The 15,245-nt window shown below is 36.8% G+C and overlaps 1 protein-coding gene across 2 annotated transcripts; it reads left to right on the top strand.

Annotated features, from left to right (window-relative positions):
• Window positions 1-1,516: 1,516 nt before the first annotated feature.
• Window positions 1,517-14,513, top strand: akirin1 (akirin 1). Of its 2 annotated transcripts, XM_007230954.4 has the most exons (5): window positions 1,520-1,937; window positions 10,651-10,800; window positions 11,772-11,906; window positions 12,225-12,296; window positions 13,981-14,513. In XM_007230954.4, the coding sequence occupies exons 1-5, from the start codon at window positions 1,733-1,735 to the stop codon at window positions 13,989-13,991; spliced, it is 573 nt and encodes a 190-aa protein (XP_007231016.1). In that variant the 5' UTR covers window positions 1,520-1,732; the 3' UTR covers window positions 13,992-14,513. The 2 variants fall into 2 exon arrangements, with proteins under 2 accessions (XP_015463913.1, XP_007231016.1); XM_015608427.3 differs by lacking the exon at window positions 12,225-12,296 and having other exon boundaries at window positions 1,517-1,937.
• The last annotated feature ends 732 nt before the right edge of the window (window positions 14,514-15,245 follow it).

Genomic DNA, 15,245 nt, shown 5'->3' with positions numbered 1-15,245 from the left:
CATTTCAAGTCCACCTTTACGCTAAAGCCAGAGCGTAAATGTTCTGTACTGTCACTGGGGTTTGATAAAGTTCATCATTGAGTGAATCAAGAGATCAAGCTGATCTTATAAGTGCTTATAAGTGGTGTTTACAGAACACTTCAACTTCACCTCAAGTCACTTTTTAATAGAGCACTTGTACAGTAACTCGAGTTTTGATCTCTAGCACTTTATAAATGTCTTTTGGCGCAGTTTTTTGGTCCTCTTTGAGTGCGATTACTGTATTCACACCTTTCCGAACTATTTGCATGGAGGGTAATTACAGAATCTGACCAGTGCTCTCCTTGTTCGTTTTTTTAGTTTGGGGGGACAGCCATGTCTTGATAGGTTTTATTTTTAGTTGTAAAATACTTTTTTTGTTATGATGGATTTTTTGGATGATGGGTTAAACAGTGCTCATTGGCTATGTTTTTATAACCTAACCCTGCTTTAAACATTGCCTCAACTTTATATTTGACCTGTCGGGTGAGTTTCTTGGTCTTCATGATGCTGTTTGCTCACTCCATTAACTAATTAAGTGACTTCTGAAGGCAACTGATTGCACTGGATATTATTTAGGGGTTTCAGAGTGAAAGGGGTTAAAAAGCTTTTGCACATCACACTTTTCAGATTTATTTTGGAATTAAAATTTTGAAAACCATGTATTTTTTTTCCACTTTACAATTATGCAGTACTTTGGATTGTGGTTGTAATGGGAAAAAATGTGAAAAAGTTCCAGGGGTATGAATACTTTTGTAAGCCACTGTATTTACATACATTCAACCGTGTACACAACACAGTAATCTGGGTGCAGGGCTGACTCTGAGGCAGGAGGAATGCACTGTGGTGAAGTGTAAGTGCGCCCCCATGCAAGTAGCACTCCTAATGTTTTATTTTCAACAAGAATTTTCTTTTTGCCACTCTTCCATAAAGGCCAGATTTGTGGAGTGATAACGTATAGTTATCCTGTTTACAGATCTGAGCTGTGGATTTCTGCAGCTCCTTCAGAGTGACCATGCGTCTCTTGGCTGGTTCTCTGACCAATGTTTACCTTGGTCGGTCTGTCAGTTTGTGTGGACCATGGCAGATGTAGAATACTTTTTCCTTACTCTATTTTTGGATGATGGATTAAACAGTGCCTCTTGGGATGCTCAAAGCTTGGGATATGTTTTAATAACCTAACCCTGCTTTAAACATTGGCTGAACTTTATATGTGACCTGTCTGGTGAGTTCCTTGGTCCTCCTGATGCTGTCTGGTCCACTTTACAAGGATGTGGTACTTTGCATTGTGGTTGTAAGGAGACAAAATGTGAAAAGGGGTATGAATATGTTTGTATTTACATACATTCAACAGTGTATATGACACAGTACGCTGGGTGCAGGGCTGACTCTGAGGCAGGAGGAATGCACTGTGGTGAAGTGTGAGAGCGGCCCTATGGGGGCTACATGGTACAGTCCGGCGTCGTGACGTCGTGGCGTTTTGATTGGAGATTGGCAGTTGGAAAATACAAACCGGTGCGAGTAGGAGGGGGAGCTGAGTGAGAGCGAGCTGATAAAGAAAGCGGAGAGAGAGAGAAAGGGGGAAAGGAGAACGGGCGCTCGGCTTTGTTTGTATAGAGATAAATAGCGACGTAGTCACCCATCGACAGCGTGGGGGATTTTAGGAAGTCCTGGTCTGCTCGTGGCTTGTTTTTGTTTTATTAGCTCAGTAATCATGGCCTGCGGAGCGACGTTAAAGCGGTCTATGGAGTTTGAGGCCCTGCTCAGCCCTCAGTCTCCCAAGCGGCGGAGGTGCAACCCGCTGCCGGGCAGCCCGGCCGCTCCGTCCCCGCAGAGATGCAGCCTTAGGCCGCCTACAGAGACCCCGCCGAACCCGGTGTCACCCCAGCCCATGGGAGGAGAGCACAGGTTAACCCCAGGTGAGAAAAAACGCCGCTGTTCGTTATAAAGCTAGCCTGCTAGGGCTAACAAGCTATTGTCGTTTAAAGGCCGAGTTCTCTGGTGGTGCACCGGTGTTTGCTACCCATAGAAATGTGCTTCTTACGGCACTGCGCCTGCGTGGGTCTACTTTTTTGTTTCCGTATTTTTTTATATTTTTAATTCTCCTTTAGTTTTTGTTTTTCTGTACATTCTGTGCATTTAAACAGCATGACTTCAGTGACAATTTGCTGGAGTGTTACAAAATTTAAATGGCAATTATTTCTTATTAAGAAAATATTTTTATACGCAGTTTATAATAAAAACTTAAATCTAAAAAGCCTTTTTAATCACATCTGTTAACTTACATAAACTTTCCCAGATGCAGCGATTTATGCTCTCCAGACTAATACAGAAATCATGCTCCAATATGGAGCTTTTTTGTGTGTATACCCTTTTAAATATACACTAGGGTGCAGAGTTTGGCAAGGTAACACAATTCGCCACAACACCGCAGACCTCCCTTTCCGAGATTTGTTCAGGATCGTGTCGACATAGCTTTAGGATCACTGCTGTTTTCTAAGATAGCTATTTAACACCGTAACTCAAAGCTTGTTAGTTAGTTAGGCAGGTTTGTAAAAACTGAATCATTGATTTGTTGATTTCCCTGTGTTGTAAATGCAACGCAGTAGTTAATTCGAGCCCAAATGCAGAAGACTTATCTTTTCATATATAGATAAATGGTATCTTTCCTCATTATTTAGGGTTATTTAGCTAGTGTCGCTAATTTATTACTAATTTTAGGCGAGTTTAAAAATGAGCTACGCCTAAAACAGTCTTGGTCCTGTGAAAATGAGGACAGGAACTGGACCAAGCCCATGTCCTCCAATAAAAGAAAGCCCAGGATGTGTGTCTCTCTGAGGGGCTCCGCGATATGGGCTCCTCCATTTTAGGGGGAAAACTGGTTTCATACGATAACTGAGGTTAAATGAAGTCATTTAAGACTTTAAACACTAAACAATATTTGTCAGGTAACTGAAAGGTAGTTTTAATTTAATTGTGGTTATCATGGAGGTTAAAGTTGGGAAATGAATTCTGGAAGCCATGCTCAGTTTAAAGCCATATGTTTTTGTGTAATTTAGTTTTCTAATTCTAAATGTTTTTGGTTGTATTTTGCAGTGCATTATTTCTCTCTCCTGGCTGCGTTTTGCTAGTGTCTTTATTTCTTTGTTTGTTTCTGGGATTATAACGAAGTACTGTAATGACTGTGTTTTCCCACAAATAGTTAAACGAAAAGAAGCGAGATCAGGACTTTAAATCAATGAATGGAATTAAGGGAGATCAACAATAAATCAATTAGGGGAGGAAAGGGAGATCAACACTGTAAACTTAACTATCACTATCAAAAATAAATTATCGGGGGTGAGGGTGGTTTAACACATTTTAAATTAACATGGAAAGGAAGAGAGATCAACACTTAAAAGTATTTGGGGGAGGGGGGAGATCACACTAAATGAACTAAGAAAAGACGAGAAAACAACACTTTAGATCAACTAAGAAAATGGGAGAGGTCAATATTTTAATTAACTTGAAAAAGAAGAGAGAGATTAAAACTAAATTAATTAGGAAAATAATATAGATCAACACTTTAAATTAAATAAGAAAAATAGGGGAAATTAACAGTATAAATTAACTAGGAAAATAAGAGGAACTTTAACATGGGGGGAAAAACCATCAACCATCATAAGGTTTAATAATGTTAGAATCTAAACATGACTCCTGTTAAAGCCCAGAGTTCTTAAAGTACATTGTTAATCGTGTGAACTGAATATTTTGGGTTAAAAGTTGCTGAAATTGCTAGGCTAGCATATCTGCTAGCTAGTTATCTGCTGTAGGTCCCGTTAGCCAGGGTGTAGCTAGCAAGTTAGCTTAGCCCAGTCCACCATTATGTGTAGCCAGCTAGCGTTAGCCATTTAACTTCTGTAAAACGGGCTTTTACCCAATAGTTTCATTGAAATTCGACAGCCTATAAAATTAATTATTGAACTTTAATCGCCGTTAAGGTTTGTTTATAGCGGAGTTGGTTAGTTAACGTTAGTTAACGAGATAACGTAAGCTAAACAAGCCCAGCTATCTAATGCTAGCTAACTAGCTATCAAATGATTTTCCCTGTTCCTAGCTCAATAAGTGGCGTTGTAATAGTCAGAAAATGAAAGCGAAGCAGTTTTAACACTAATACTAATGTCAGTAAGCTACAGAGATAGTGCCTCAGATTAAATAAAGTTAAAAGCGTAAAAGAAAACGAACCCGCCGTGGACAAAATGTGTAAACAAAGCTAGGTAGCTGGTTAGCTCATAGCAGAATACGCAGGCTAACGTGTTGGGCAGCGCTGCTCAGTCTATGGTTATTAATCAGATTTAACCCAAGTTAGGTGCCTTGTTTAACCCCTTAACAGGTCAGGATTTTTGTCAATAGTCTGCATGACATAACCCCAATAAATCTTGATTTCTTTTCAAGCATTACATAAGCTTTCATGTTTGATAAGGAACAATACTGAAAAGCATAGCTGTAATTGTAATAGAAAGAAAGTAAATCTGTTAATGTGAAAATATAATGAGTTAAATGAGAAAATTGGCTCTTTCCTGGACTTTATTTTAAAGTCACTGATCAATTAATGTCCTCCGAACCCTGTAGCCAGTATATGAGTCAAGGTATGATTTTTAGCACAAATGCAGCTTTTTAACCTGACCTAACCTAGCTAGATGACCAGTGTACCATTTTATCAGTTTCATCTATGGAGCGTTTGAGGCTAAAACAAAATATTGGGCTTCTAACTTTTTTATTTAATGTTTTCCATCTAGTATAGTGAAGAATAAATGTTCTTTCATCCATTTTTGCATCTTATAACAAAAATCTCGTAATCTAACTTACTTTTGTAACAGTTCAAAAATAGAAAAATCTGTAGATCAAGAAAAGTGTTAGTTTATTTTTCTAAAATTCTAATTGCAAAGTTGAAACTTCTAAATGAAGTTTAACCAAGTTCAACCAAGTCTAACCAATCGAAGTTCTGTAGTTGTTTGCATGTTGGTATATTTTACTCATTTCTTTTTTTACTGTTATCATTGTTTACCATTTTAACGAGTTCCTCATGTATACCTTTTTACCACTGAAAATGTAATTTTACCCTGTTCAGATAATTACTTGAATATTTCAATAATTCTATGAATCTTACAAAGTTTACCCAATAAAACATTGTGACAGTTCTTATGCTGGCTGCAGTCCTACTTGTAACAATGTTTGTTTATTTTTCATACGCTTTTTAATTCAGAAAGCTGTGTATATTTATTACTAGTTAAAACATCTAACAAAGACCGCAGCATGTTATCGGATTACAGACTTTTTGTAATCATTTTTAACAAGTGATTTCTGAGGCTTGTGCTTAACATAATGCATGCAGAGCGTTTAACCTCTGGTCATCTTTGTGTTATTGTTCACTTGTCCTGTGTTGTGTTTTTGTGGCTGCCTTTCGAGAGATAGCTGGAGGCGTTGTGGTGCTCTGCATGCAGCTACCCCACCCGTTTGGGAGGCCCTGGCCTGTGGCTTAGGGACCAGTGGATCAATACAGATGATCACATGTTCTCACCCAGTCCTGCTACGGCTGTTGGCTTCTTTGTAGTGTGGGCTGTTGGTTAAAATTAGTGACGTGATATTTGCTTGATATTGTTGTTTTAAATTAGATGGATTAATTGATGTAAATGTTCAGCATCTGAATGCTAATGAAGTATATTTTATGCCTACATCTTCATTTTTTTTTTGGAGGAAGGAAACCAAATGTTGACAATAATAAGTAAATTCTCTGCAGAAAACACAAATATGCCCAGTTTTATGGCCATGAACAGATGGAGGTAATTCTTACTGCCCATAACAATTGTCAGGGTGTAATTCATTTTTCACTGTACTCTTCATTCAGAAAGCAAATGTCTCTTTCCTGTTTTTATAATTAGGGGTTTCTTATGCCTGTTCAAAAGCCTTCATGTTTTACATTCCAATTACAATCTTTCTTTTTTTTTTTTCCCCGTATAGATAATTCAACAAACTTTTATCCTCTAAGAATACACACACTGGTAAAAACAAAGGAAACAAACTGAATCAGGCCTAAAATGGTTGAAACTCAATCTATTAAAATATGTCTGGATCATCCCTACTCACTTGGATCAGATTAGATGTGTCTAATTGTTATTGTGATCAGTTGGATTGCAGTGTCCTGTTGCGGAATTGTGCATGTCACTACTTTTTGAATACAGCCCAGCTGTATATATGGTTTAAAAGCAGGATTATTAAATGTATTGGAGGACATTGAGTAATGCTGAATACAAATTATTTGGACTTTAGAAAACATCTGTCTTGGTTTAAATTGCTGTAAAAGGGTTTGGCTCAACGGCTGTTTGCTGATAAGGTACGTAATTGTACAGTGACCTCAAACACTGAATTGCAAAGGGGCTGATATTGCATCTTAGTTTCCACATCACCTACAGTAAGGGGTGAAGTAAGGGCCAGTGGTGGCTCAGCAGTGGCTTAGTGGTTAGAGCACCAGGTTGTAGATATGTTGTGGGTTTGATTGTTAGGCTCATTAAGTTGTCAGTACTGTGGCCTTAACCCCCACTGCTCCCTGGGTGCCGCAGCCATAGTTGCCCACTGTTCCAGGCGTGTGTCCTTACTCTATATGTGTGTTCACTACATGGACAGGTTAATAGCAGAGACCACGTTCATTCATCTGTGGCAAACACAAGTGTGGTGAAAATGTTTTGTGTTTTCTACACTATATATATATTTTTTATAATGGTACAGTGTCTACCCACTACGCACCCATTTTCAGAAAGAATAATAATGTAGTCTGATAGGCTCTACCCAGATGTTTTGGACAGTGGTTCAATTACAGTGTGTTTGAAGGCCAGTTTATGCTTCTGCTTCAAGTCAGGCTCTGTCTACTTCCATTAATGGCCAGTTAAAGAAACTAGAGTCATGATGCAGGGAATGAGACCCAGCCCAGTATTTCTACAGCGGAGAATGAGGAAGTTTCTGATGTTGTTGCATCTTTTCTGTGTCTAAAGGCCTGTCTCCTGGAGCGAGCTGCCATAGCTAGAAATGTTCTAACTAGAGCGGAAGTCTTTCAGCTTGGTTCATATTTAGTTGAAGTGTTTTATTTTGTTGTTGTTTAAAGAGGACATGCAAGAGTGCAGTAGAGACCTTTTTCTGCCTGTGTTGTTGGGCTAAGTTCAAAATTAAAGGCATGTCTTAAAGATTTGTATTAGTTGATCTGTTTAGTAGTGGTGGGAATCACAGGGCATCTACTGATAAAATACAATCACAATACATTGACCACAATAACCATGAGATCACGATACTGTGATTCTACTGTACTCAGTATATCACTAGACAATTCTCTACAATACTCTACGCTATCCGTGTTACTGAAGAGAATAAAGACTTTTTTTTTTTTTTGTAACTTGGTTTAATTGGTCTCAGTTTCACAGAATTTGAACACCAATATTCTTCACCACAGGTTTACCATAGTCACTTGATTAGCACTACCATGTGTAGTAATGAAGCAGTAGCTTCAAATTGAGGGCGAGTTTAGAGCGCATGTGTTGATCTATATTTAACAATGTTGAAATGTTTTATCCGATACGATCTTTAGCCCACCCCTACTATTTACAGGGGGAGGCGGATATGGCAAAAATAACATGAATACATATCTTAGTGATCCACAGAATATACGCATCACCATGTTCTGACAGACTAAATGCAATACTATTGCATAAAAATGATAGATTTTTCTAAAACAAGTTTTATTATTTTTTTTATTGTTAGTGTGTGTGTGTATATATATATATATATATATATATATATATATATATATATATATATATATATATATATATATATATATATATATATATATATATATATATATATTTTTTTTTTTTTTTTTTACAATATTTGCATTTTTTGCAATATTTGTAAATGCAGACAAATGGACAGCAGTAGCAGATTTAGATCTTAAATAAATAAATAAGAAAAGCAATCTAAATGCAATATCTTTCTTAGCGCAAAGATCTGTAGTCAGTGTTTGCTGCTCTGCATCCAATCAAACAAGACTTTGCCACAGAAACACAGTCACTAACAATTTATTATAACATATTTCCCAGCATATAAAATATATCCTTGTTTTAACTGTGTGATTATGCAGAGCATTTAGGGAAAATTAGTTGCATTCCCCTTTTTAAAAAGTGGATGTACATATCTTGTGTCCATTTATTGAGAATCATTGAAAAAGCAGTCTGCCTTAAAAACCCTTAATTTTTTATTTACTAATCTATGCTTCTTTCATGAATGGTAGTTTTGAACACTCTAGAAACCCATCGGTGAAAATGTGTAAAGTGAAATGTATTGGATGTTTCAGGAATTAATTGTCTAATGTTCAGTATTAGTACTATTAATTGTATGTTGTGTTTACCACAGAGGATGGATGTTGAAGCTGGGAATGACCTTACACCCTAGTTGTTTGTGTTTCAGTTAAACTTTCAGATAATTGTACACCATTTTTAAAACCATTCTCAAAAGCAGTTAGCTAAAACTAATGGTGAATGTGTTCCACTTAATGCTACCTCTACGTTCGCTCATCACATGCTACAGCCCATTTGGCCGAAGCAACCGCTGAAAAGCCTTGTGTTTTTAATTCCTAAGATTGAAAAGGGGGCTGTGGAGCACAGCCAAAGTCATCTTCCCTGGGATATTTGTGACATTAACTGTTCCAGGCAAAGTTGATAACTGTGGGTGTGCATCATCGTGCAGGGCTTCTTTAATACTTTGTCTCTAAAGATGAAATGTTCTTTCCTTTTTGGGCATATTTAAAATGCTGTTTACTCTTATTACTAGCTAAGAAAGTCTTTGAACACTTGTGCAGAGCTGCACTGGTAGTGGTAGCACTCCTGAAAAGGTCTGCTTATCTAGTGCTTAAACTTTGACTTGATTTTAGGGAGAATCAGATCACAACAAAGCTACAGAACACCACTAATGGCACAAAACAGCAAAGTGATTCCAGTTAAAGGTGTTAAGTCTTGTTTTGCTTCCTCCACAAGGTGCGATAGTTTTACACATTCTACAAATGTCTAAAAGGTCTAAAAAAAAAAGAGAGGAGCTCTAATGATTGTGTGCCAACACTCCAGTTTGTTTTAACAGTTAAACAAGGAACTGGAATGGTCTGTGACCAAAAGGTCTTTTCAGTGAAATAATGTTGGAATTGTGCAAGGAACTCAATGTACCATTTAATGATACATTTTAAGTTAATGAATTTACCAGAGACAGTTACGTTAAACATGTATGTATCATTTTAATTCTCACACATTTCCACACAACATATATATATATATATATATATATATATATATATATATATATATATATATATATATATATATATATATATATATATATATATATATATATTATTACAATTAAGATAAATCTTGCATATCTACTACAGCATTCGCTAGTAAATAAGTGAGAAACAAAAAAATGGTCCCTAATGTTAGCTTCTCTCAAACTACGGTGTGTTTTGGAACTGTGATTCTAGCTGCTAAATTTAACAAGTGTTAACTTGTTAGCTAAACTAAGTGAGAAATTTATTAACAATAAGTCATTTTGTTTAACTTGTTTAAATCTAGCGGGCTCAAGTAACTGAGACAAAAAATAAAACTTGTGGCTAACGTTAACTTTTCTGAAAATACGGCATGTTTTGTAACTGCTAGCCTAGCTGCTACATTTAAGGTGGAACAGAACTTGGTGAGGTAATGCTAGCATTAACTTGTTTGCTAAAGTAAGTGATACAAATTTACTAGAAATTTAGTTATCTTAGTTAACTACTCTAGCATGCTGCAGTAACTGAGTGAGAAAACAAAATTTGTAGCTTAGTGTTAGCTTCACTAAAATTACAGCAGGTTTTGAAACTGCTTTAATAGCTGCCATATTTAAGGTCACATTAAGGTCACATATTTAAGGTCACATTACAGCCATTATATATATATATATATATATACATACACACACACACACACACACACTAAAATTTGTCATTGGGCTCTAGTAATTCTCAGTGAGAAAATAAAACTTGTTGCTAACTACGGCATATTTTGAAAGCGCTGGTTGAGCTGCCATATTTAAGGTGGAATCTTCAGAAGGCAAATATAAATGTGGATTAAAAAACAAACTTGTAGTCCAGTGATTATTGCTTATTGATTATTGCACTATTGTGCATTTAATAATCTCAATTTAACCCTCAATTACCCATTTTAGAGGATACAGTGATTTTGCTGAAGGGGTTTGACCCAGAGTGTCAAAAATGGGCATAAACACTTTTATTTCACAAACACTAGGGGTTATTGTAAAAGTATTTTGGTAGAATCTCCAGACTGAGATCAGCAGGTCCTAAACTCTATCGATGCTTGATATATATGTTGTGCAGCCCTACCCATTTTGCAATACTTGTGCAACTCTTTAATTTCTGCAGACCAGAGTTGTTGCTACATGGTAACCCAGTGACTCATGCTGGGATTGTGTATAAAGTTTAATTACAGAAATGCTGTGCATCTATTTTAGCCCTTGCTTTGCGAAAGGTTTGTGATGCATTCTTTTTCTTTGCTTTCCTCCCAACAGAGCAGATCTTCCAGAACATCCGGCAGGAGTACAGCCGCTACCAAAGGCGGCGGCAACTGGAGGGGGCCTTCAACCAGACGGAGGCGGCATGCGGCTCTGCTGAGGGCTCCAGCCCCTGCCCTGTCATCTCCTCCCCCAGCTCACCCTCAGGTAAGACACTGTTTTCATGATTTCTATCAATTAATTTGTGCTGAGTCTGTGCTAGTTAGCTCTAGTCTTCAGATTTGGCATGAAAGTGGTATAGTGCATGGGCAAAGACTTCTATTTATTTATTTATTTATTTATTTAGCCTTAATCTCACAACTTGAGTCAGTCAGAAAATCATACATTTGATTAAAAAAAAAAATTCCAACCTGATTTCAGGCGGAATCTGGTAATAAACTCCAACTCTGATTCGACTAAATCAGCAGCCAATGAAAATGAACCGTTTATCTATAGCAAAAAACACTTAGTGGGTCACATTACAGCCATTGACAAATTTTATTCTAATTTCCCGTTCCATCATATATGTATTGTGTGCTCTTTTATGTATTGTGTAGAGACTATGCTGACCACGTCTCCCAAACCACCATTTTACCCAAACACTTTTTAACGTTATTTTCTTCTGTACAGATAGCAGCACAATCAATGACTGCAGCAAGCTCATGCATCTTCATGTTGGCATCCTAATTTATTAGAGCTGTATATGTTGGGTCATATTATATATAAATCGGCAAAAACAGTTGTGTAGTCTAATATGTCCAGTTTGTTTATAATCTACTCTGACTTAAAGTTGTCTAGTGTATCTAGGGGTTTAAACCCCTGTTAACAATATATGTACTACGATACAGGGGTAATGATTCAATATACCACAGTCTGCTTCCAGTCTTCTGCTACATGAAAACTAACGAGGAGGAAAATAATGCTGTTTTTGAAAACCGATACAGTATTGCAAGACCAAATATTACGATACAATATATCGAAACAAAAAAAAGTCCTGTATGTGAGGTCTCTGGATAAGTTCAGTACGTTAGCTAAAAAAAGTGTTGAAGTATTTTTATATACCTAGGATATGGATATGGTAAATAAACCAGGGTTTATATATTTATATATATATATATATTTCTTTTATATAAATATAGGTGCCTCGTCATTGAAGAAGGACCAGCCCACGTTTACGCTGCGGCAGGTGGGCTACCTCTGTGAGCGCCTCCTCAAAGACCACGAAGAGAAAATCCGTGAGGAGTACGAGCAGATCTTGAACACAAAACTGGCAGGTAAAGGGAACTTCTGTAGTCACAATAGATTGGATTGCTGACAACCTCCAATGTTCTGTCAATCAATAGTAAGTCAATAGGAAGTTTTTGGCCAGCAACTTATGAACTCTCAGATTTTATTTTTAAGCTTAGTTTTATTAGTTCCCTTAAGATTTTTTTTCCTTCATTGTACTTCATCTAAATGAAATTTATATCTAAATTTCCAATAGAAAAGTAATTCTATAGGCTCCTGTGCCTGCTGCGATTTCTGTTTTGGTATGTGAGCTAATGGACTTGCATTAAAATGGCCATTCCCCTCTCTCTCTCTCTTTATTGCAGAACAATACGAGTCATTTGTGAAATTCACACAAGACCAGATAATGCGGCGGTATGGAGCCAGGCCCGCCAGCTGTACGTAATTTTCCACCTTTTGAAATTGTAATCCGCCTTTTTTTTTTAATTATTATTTTTTTATTTTTTATTTTGTCAGTCTGCACTTGTGTGAAACCCCACCTTTTATAAATCATATTTAAAATTACAATCTCTTGCATTTGCAGACATGCACATGCAGTATGGATTTCAGGTTTAGAATCTGCATCTAGAATCTTTTCTTTGTCAGTAATTAACATGAAATTACAGCATGCTAGTGGCATCGAGTGACACTTGAGGCTGCAAATATCCTCAGTAACAGGACATTGTGTGTAAAATCAATTTAATTTACTACATCTGTTAAACATGTCTGTACACCACTTATGGCTGTGCTACAATGTGCTGTGGAACACAATTCCCTGTATTTAAAAGTAGGAAAGTCCTTATTTTGAGGGTAGATGGAGCCACATAAAATAAGTGAAATATTCCAAGTTTAACTAAATCTAGTAAAACATGCCAGGTGTGCTTCATAATAAAAATAAACTGACTTTGTTAGTTGGTTGGTGTTCTTTAGATACTATACATTGAGAGTCAATGTCAGTCTCCAAGTTCTGTGGAACAGTTATAGCCTGGTTTGGCTTATTAGGTTTCATATTGCCTTGTCATGGCTATATAATCCTACCTGCATTCAGTATATAGCTGCAGCAGGATTTTGTTTCTAGAAGGAAATTACCCCTCTGAAGCTGTGGTTAAAAGTCCCTAATGAAAGACAAGAATAGCGAGATTCTTCAGGCTGGAAAACTGAGCCCTTGTTCAGCCCTCCCCCTCCAGAAGGTGGGTTTAAATGCAGTTTTTGGCTTGTGTTGGGAATCCTAGACAGTATCCTCAGTTTACACAATACATGGACAAGCCTGCCCACTTTACAGCAGAATCATCAGCTTTATTTATGGGAAAAGGTGGGTTTCAAGAACTCCTGGGACTTGTTTGAACTCGTTCTGTACCGACCGAAGCAGGCTTTGTGTTGATTTGACAAACAAGTTCTTCAACAGAACTCTGCAGTCATTTGTATAAAGTATTTATATAGTAAGCTTGTATGGGGGAAGGGGCTCAGTTAATTGGAGTGTGGATTTGTTCTTATGTATGTCCTGCCCTGCCTCTGTCTGCTCAATGTGTTTTAGTCGTCCAGTTTACACCCCAGAGCTGTTGTTAAAATAGATAACATAAAACAAAATAAAACACAATAAAAAGAAAATAGAACAAAATGAATAAAGATAAATACACCAAAAAAATAAATTGGGAGAGTAGGCAGGTAGCAGCAACATGAAGTTGTTAGCTATGTTAGCAATACAAATTATAACGTAGTGTTTTGCACATCCAAAATTGGACTTCCATTTAAAATTTCCTAGATGGACCTTGGAAATTCCAACAAAAGAACTAAAAAAAAAACAGGAAAATGTGCAGGGCAATTATTTAATCAGAGCCAAGATATGTGTAAAACTGTATTTTATTTAAAGCTTTCTTCATCAAATTTTAGCAGCTTAGCAGGAAAGACCTTTACTGTTCATGCTTTCACTCTTTTATTTATTTATTTATTTATTTATTATTTTTTATAAAATGTATAATATATAAACTGCTACCAAACACTTCTGTTAAATATAGCAGAATTTTTACAGTAAATAAATTCCAATATGTAACATAAGTAACATTTTCTTGATTCTCTTTTCAGATGTATCTTGAAGAACCTCATGGATGGGTACCAGCCAGCCCTCACCGTCGCGGTTGCTGCTGCAGTACCACCACCATCCTACACCTGACCCCCCTCCTTCCCCCTTTTTAAAAAGTGCTCGGGTGCCATGGGTTATCCACATTTACTTCCCCACGTAATTCTGTACTCTCGCTGAAGGCCCAGCTACGACTGAGTAAAATAAGAATAAGATCCGTTTGGGTAAATCTGTTTTTTTTTTTTTTTTTTTTTTGAAAAACTAAACGCAGCAGCTGATTGTGGGACTGCGCGCCGCTGTAGAAAAGCTCGGCTAACGTCTGAATGTTTCTGTATAATCTACCCTGTCAATGGGCTGCAGCAGCAGTAACGGACTCTGCCTCTCTCTCTCTCTTTTCTCTCTTTCTTTTCTCTCTCTCTTTTTATCTATACTTTGTTTCCAAACTCTTTACCTGAGGAATGTGGATCTTATTATTTTTTTCTCTTCTTTTTCTTTTTTGACAATAAAGGATCTGTGATAAGCCAGTGGTCTTCTCAGACTATTTTTGTCCTTTTGTATTATTTCTGTTTTAATATAAACTACTTTTTGCTCGTCTTGGCCCATTGTCTCTTGTGCCCGTCAGTCTTACTCCTTCTGCAGCTTTGAATGAGCTGGTCAAGAAGCTGATCAGTTGAATCAGGTGTGTTGGGAGCGGAAAGGCAATAAATGGATAAGGTGATTTGCTTCCAGGACCAGGTTTAAGAGATCCTGTAACATTCCTCATTATGCATCTTCCATCTGAGGACTTCAAGGTGGGTTTTATCCAGTATAGTCTACAGAACTGGGCTATTTTTGTCTCTATTTTTAAATGTCTATAGCCTCTTAAAAATACAGTAAGAATGTTGTGATGTGATTGGTGTTTAGGTTATTTTCTTAAAGGGGAGTAGTTTTAAAAATAATAACAGGGTATGGCAGGGAGTTCTAGGGCATATCGAAAGATGTTACTAATTGAAAAGCCTCAACTATTAAAACCTCCTTTAAAAGTTTAAATTTATTCCTTTTACACAATTTTGTAATCCCATTAAAATATATATATATTAAAACGTTTATCCAGGCAAAACTGCAGAATTTTATGTTCAATGTTTTAATTCAGGTTGTATCAAGGAAAAAAGTTTTTTTAAAAGACTATTTTTAGGGGATTGAGGATGATGCTGATAAAGACTACTTGCATCTTTCTGGAGTGCTGGTATGCCCATATTTGAGGTTTTGTGTCTAAGCTGAAGTTATATAT

This window comes from Astyanax mexicanus, chromosome 4, assembly GCF_023375975.1.
Source record: "Astyanax mexicanus isolate ESR-SI-001 chromosome 4, AstMex3_surface, whole genome shotgun sequence".
Classification (NCBI taxonomy): Eukaryota; Metazoa; Chordata; class Actinopteri; order Characiformes; family Acestrorhamphidae; genus Astyanax; species Astyanax mexicanus.
The sequence above is the reverse complement of the archived record's forward strand: the minus strand, read 5'-3'. Positions and strand labels throughout refer to the sequence as shown.

What these genes read in the sequence shown, in the direction of transcription:
- akirin1 (XM_007230954.4), top strand. Translation starts at nt 1,733, where the DNA reads ATGGCCTGCGGAGCGACGTTAAAGCGGTCTATGGAGTTTGAGGCCCTG. An exon ending in AGAGCACAGGTTAACCCCAG is followed by an intron (nt 1,938 to 10,650) that starts GTGAGAAAAAAC and finishes TCCTCCCAACAG; the next exon opens with AGCAGATCTTCCAGAACATC. An exon ending in CTTGAACACAAAACTGGCAG is followed by an intron (nt 11,907 to 12,224) that starts GTAAAGGGAACT and finishes TCTTTATTGCAG; the next exon opens with AACAATACGAGTCATTTGTG.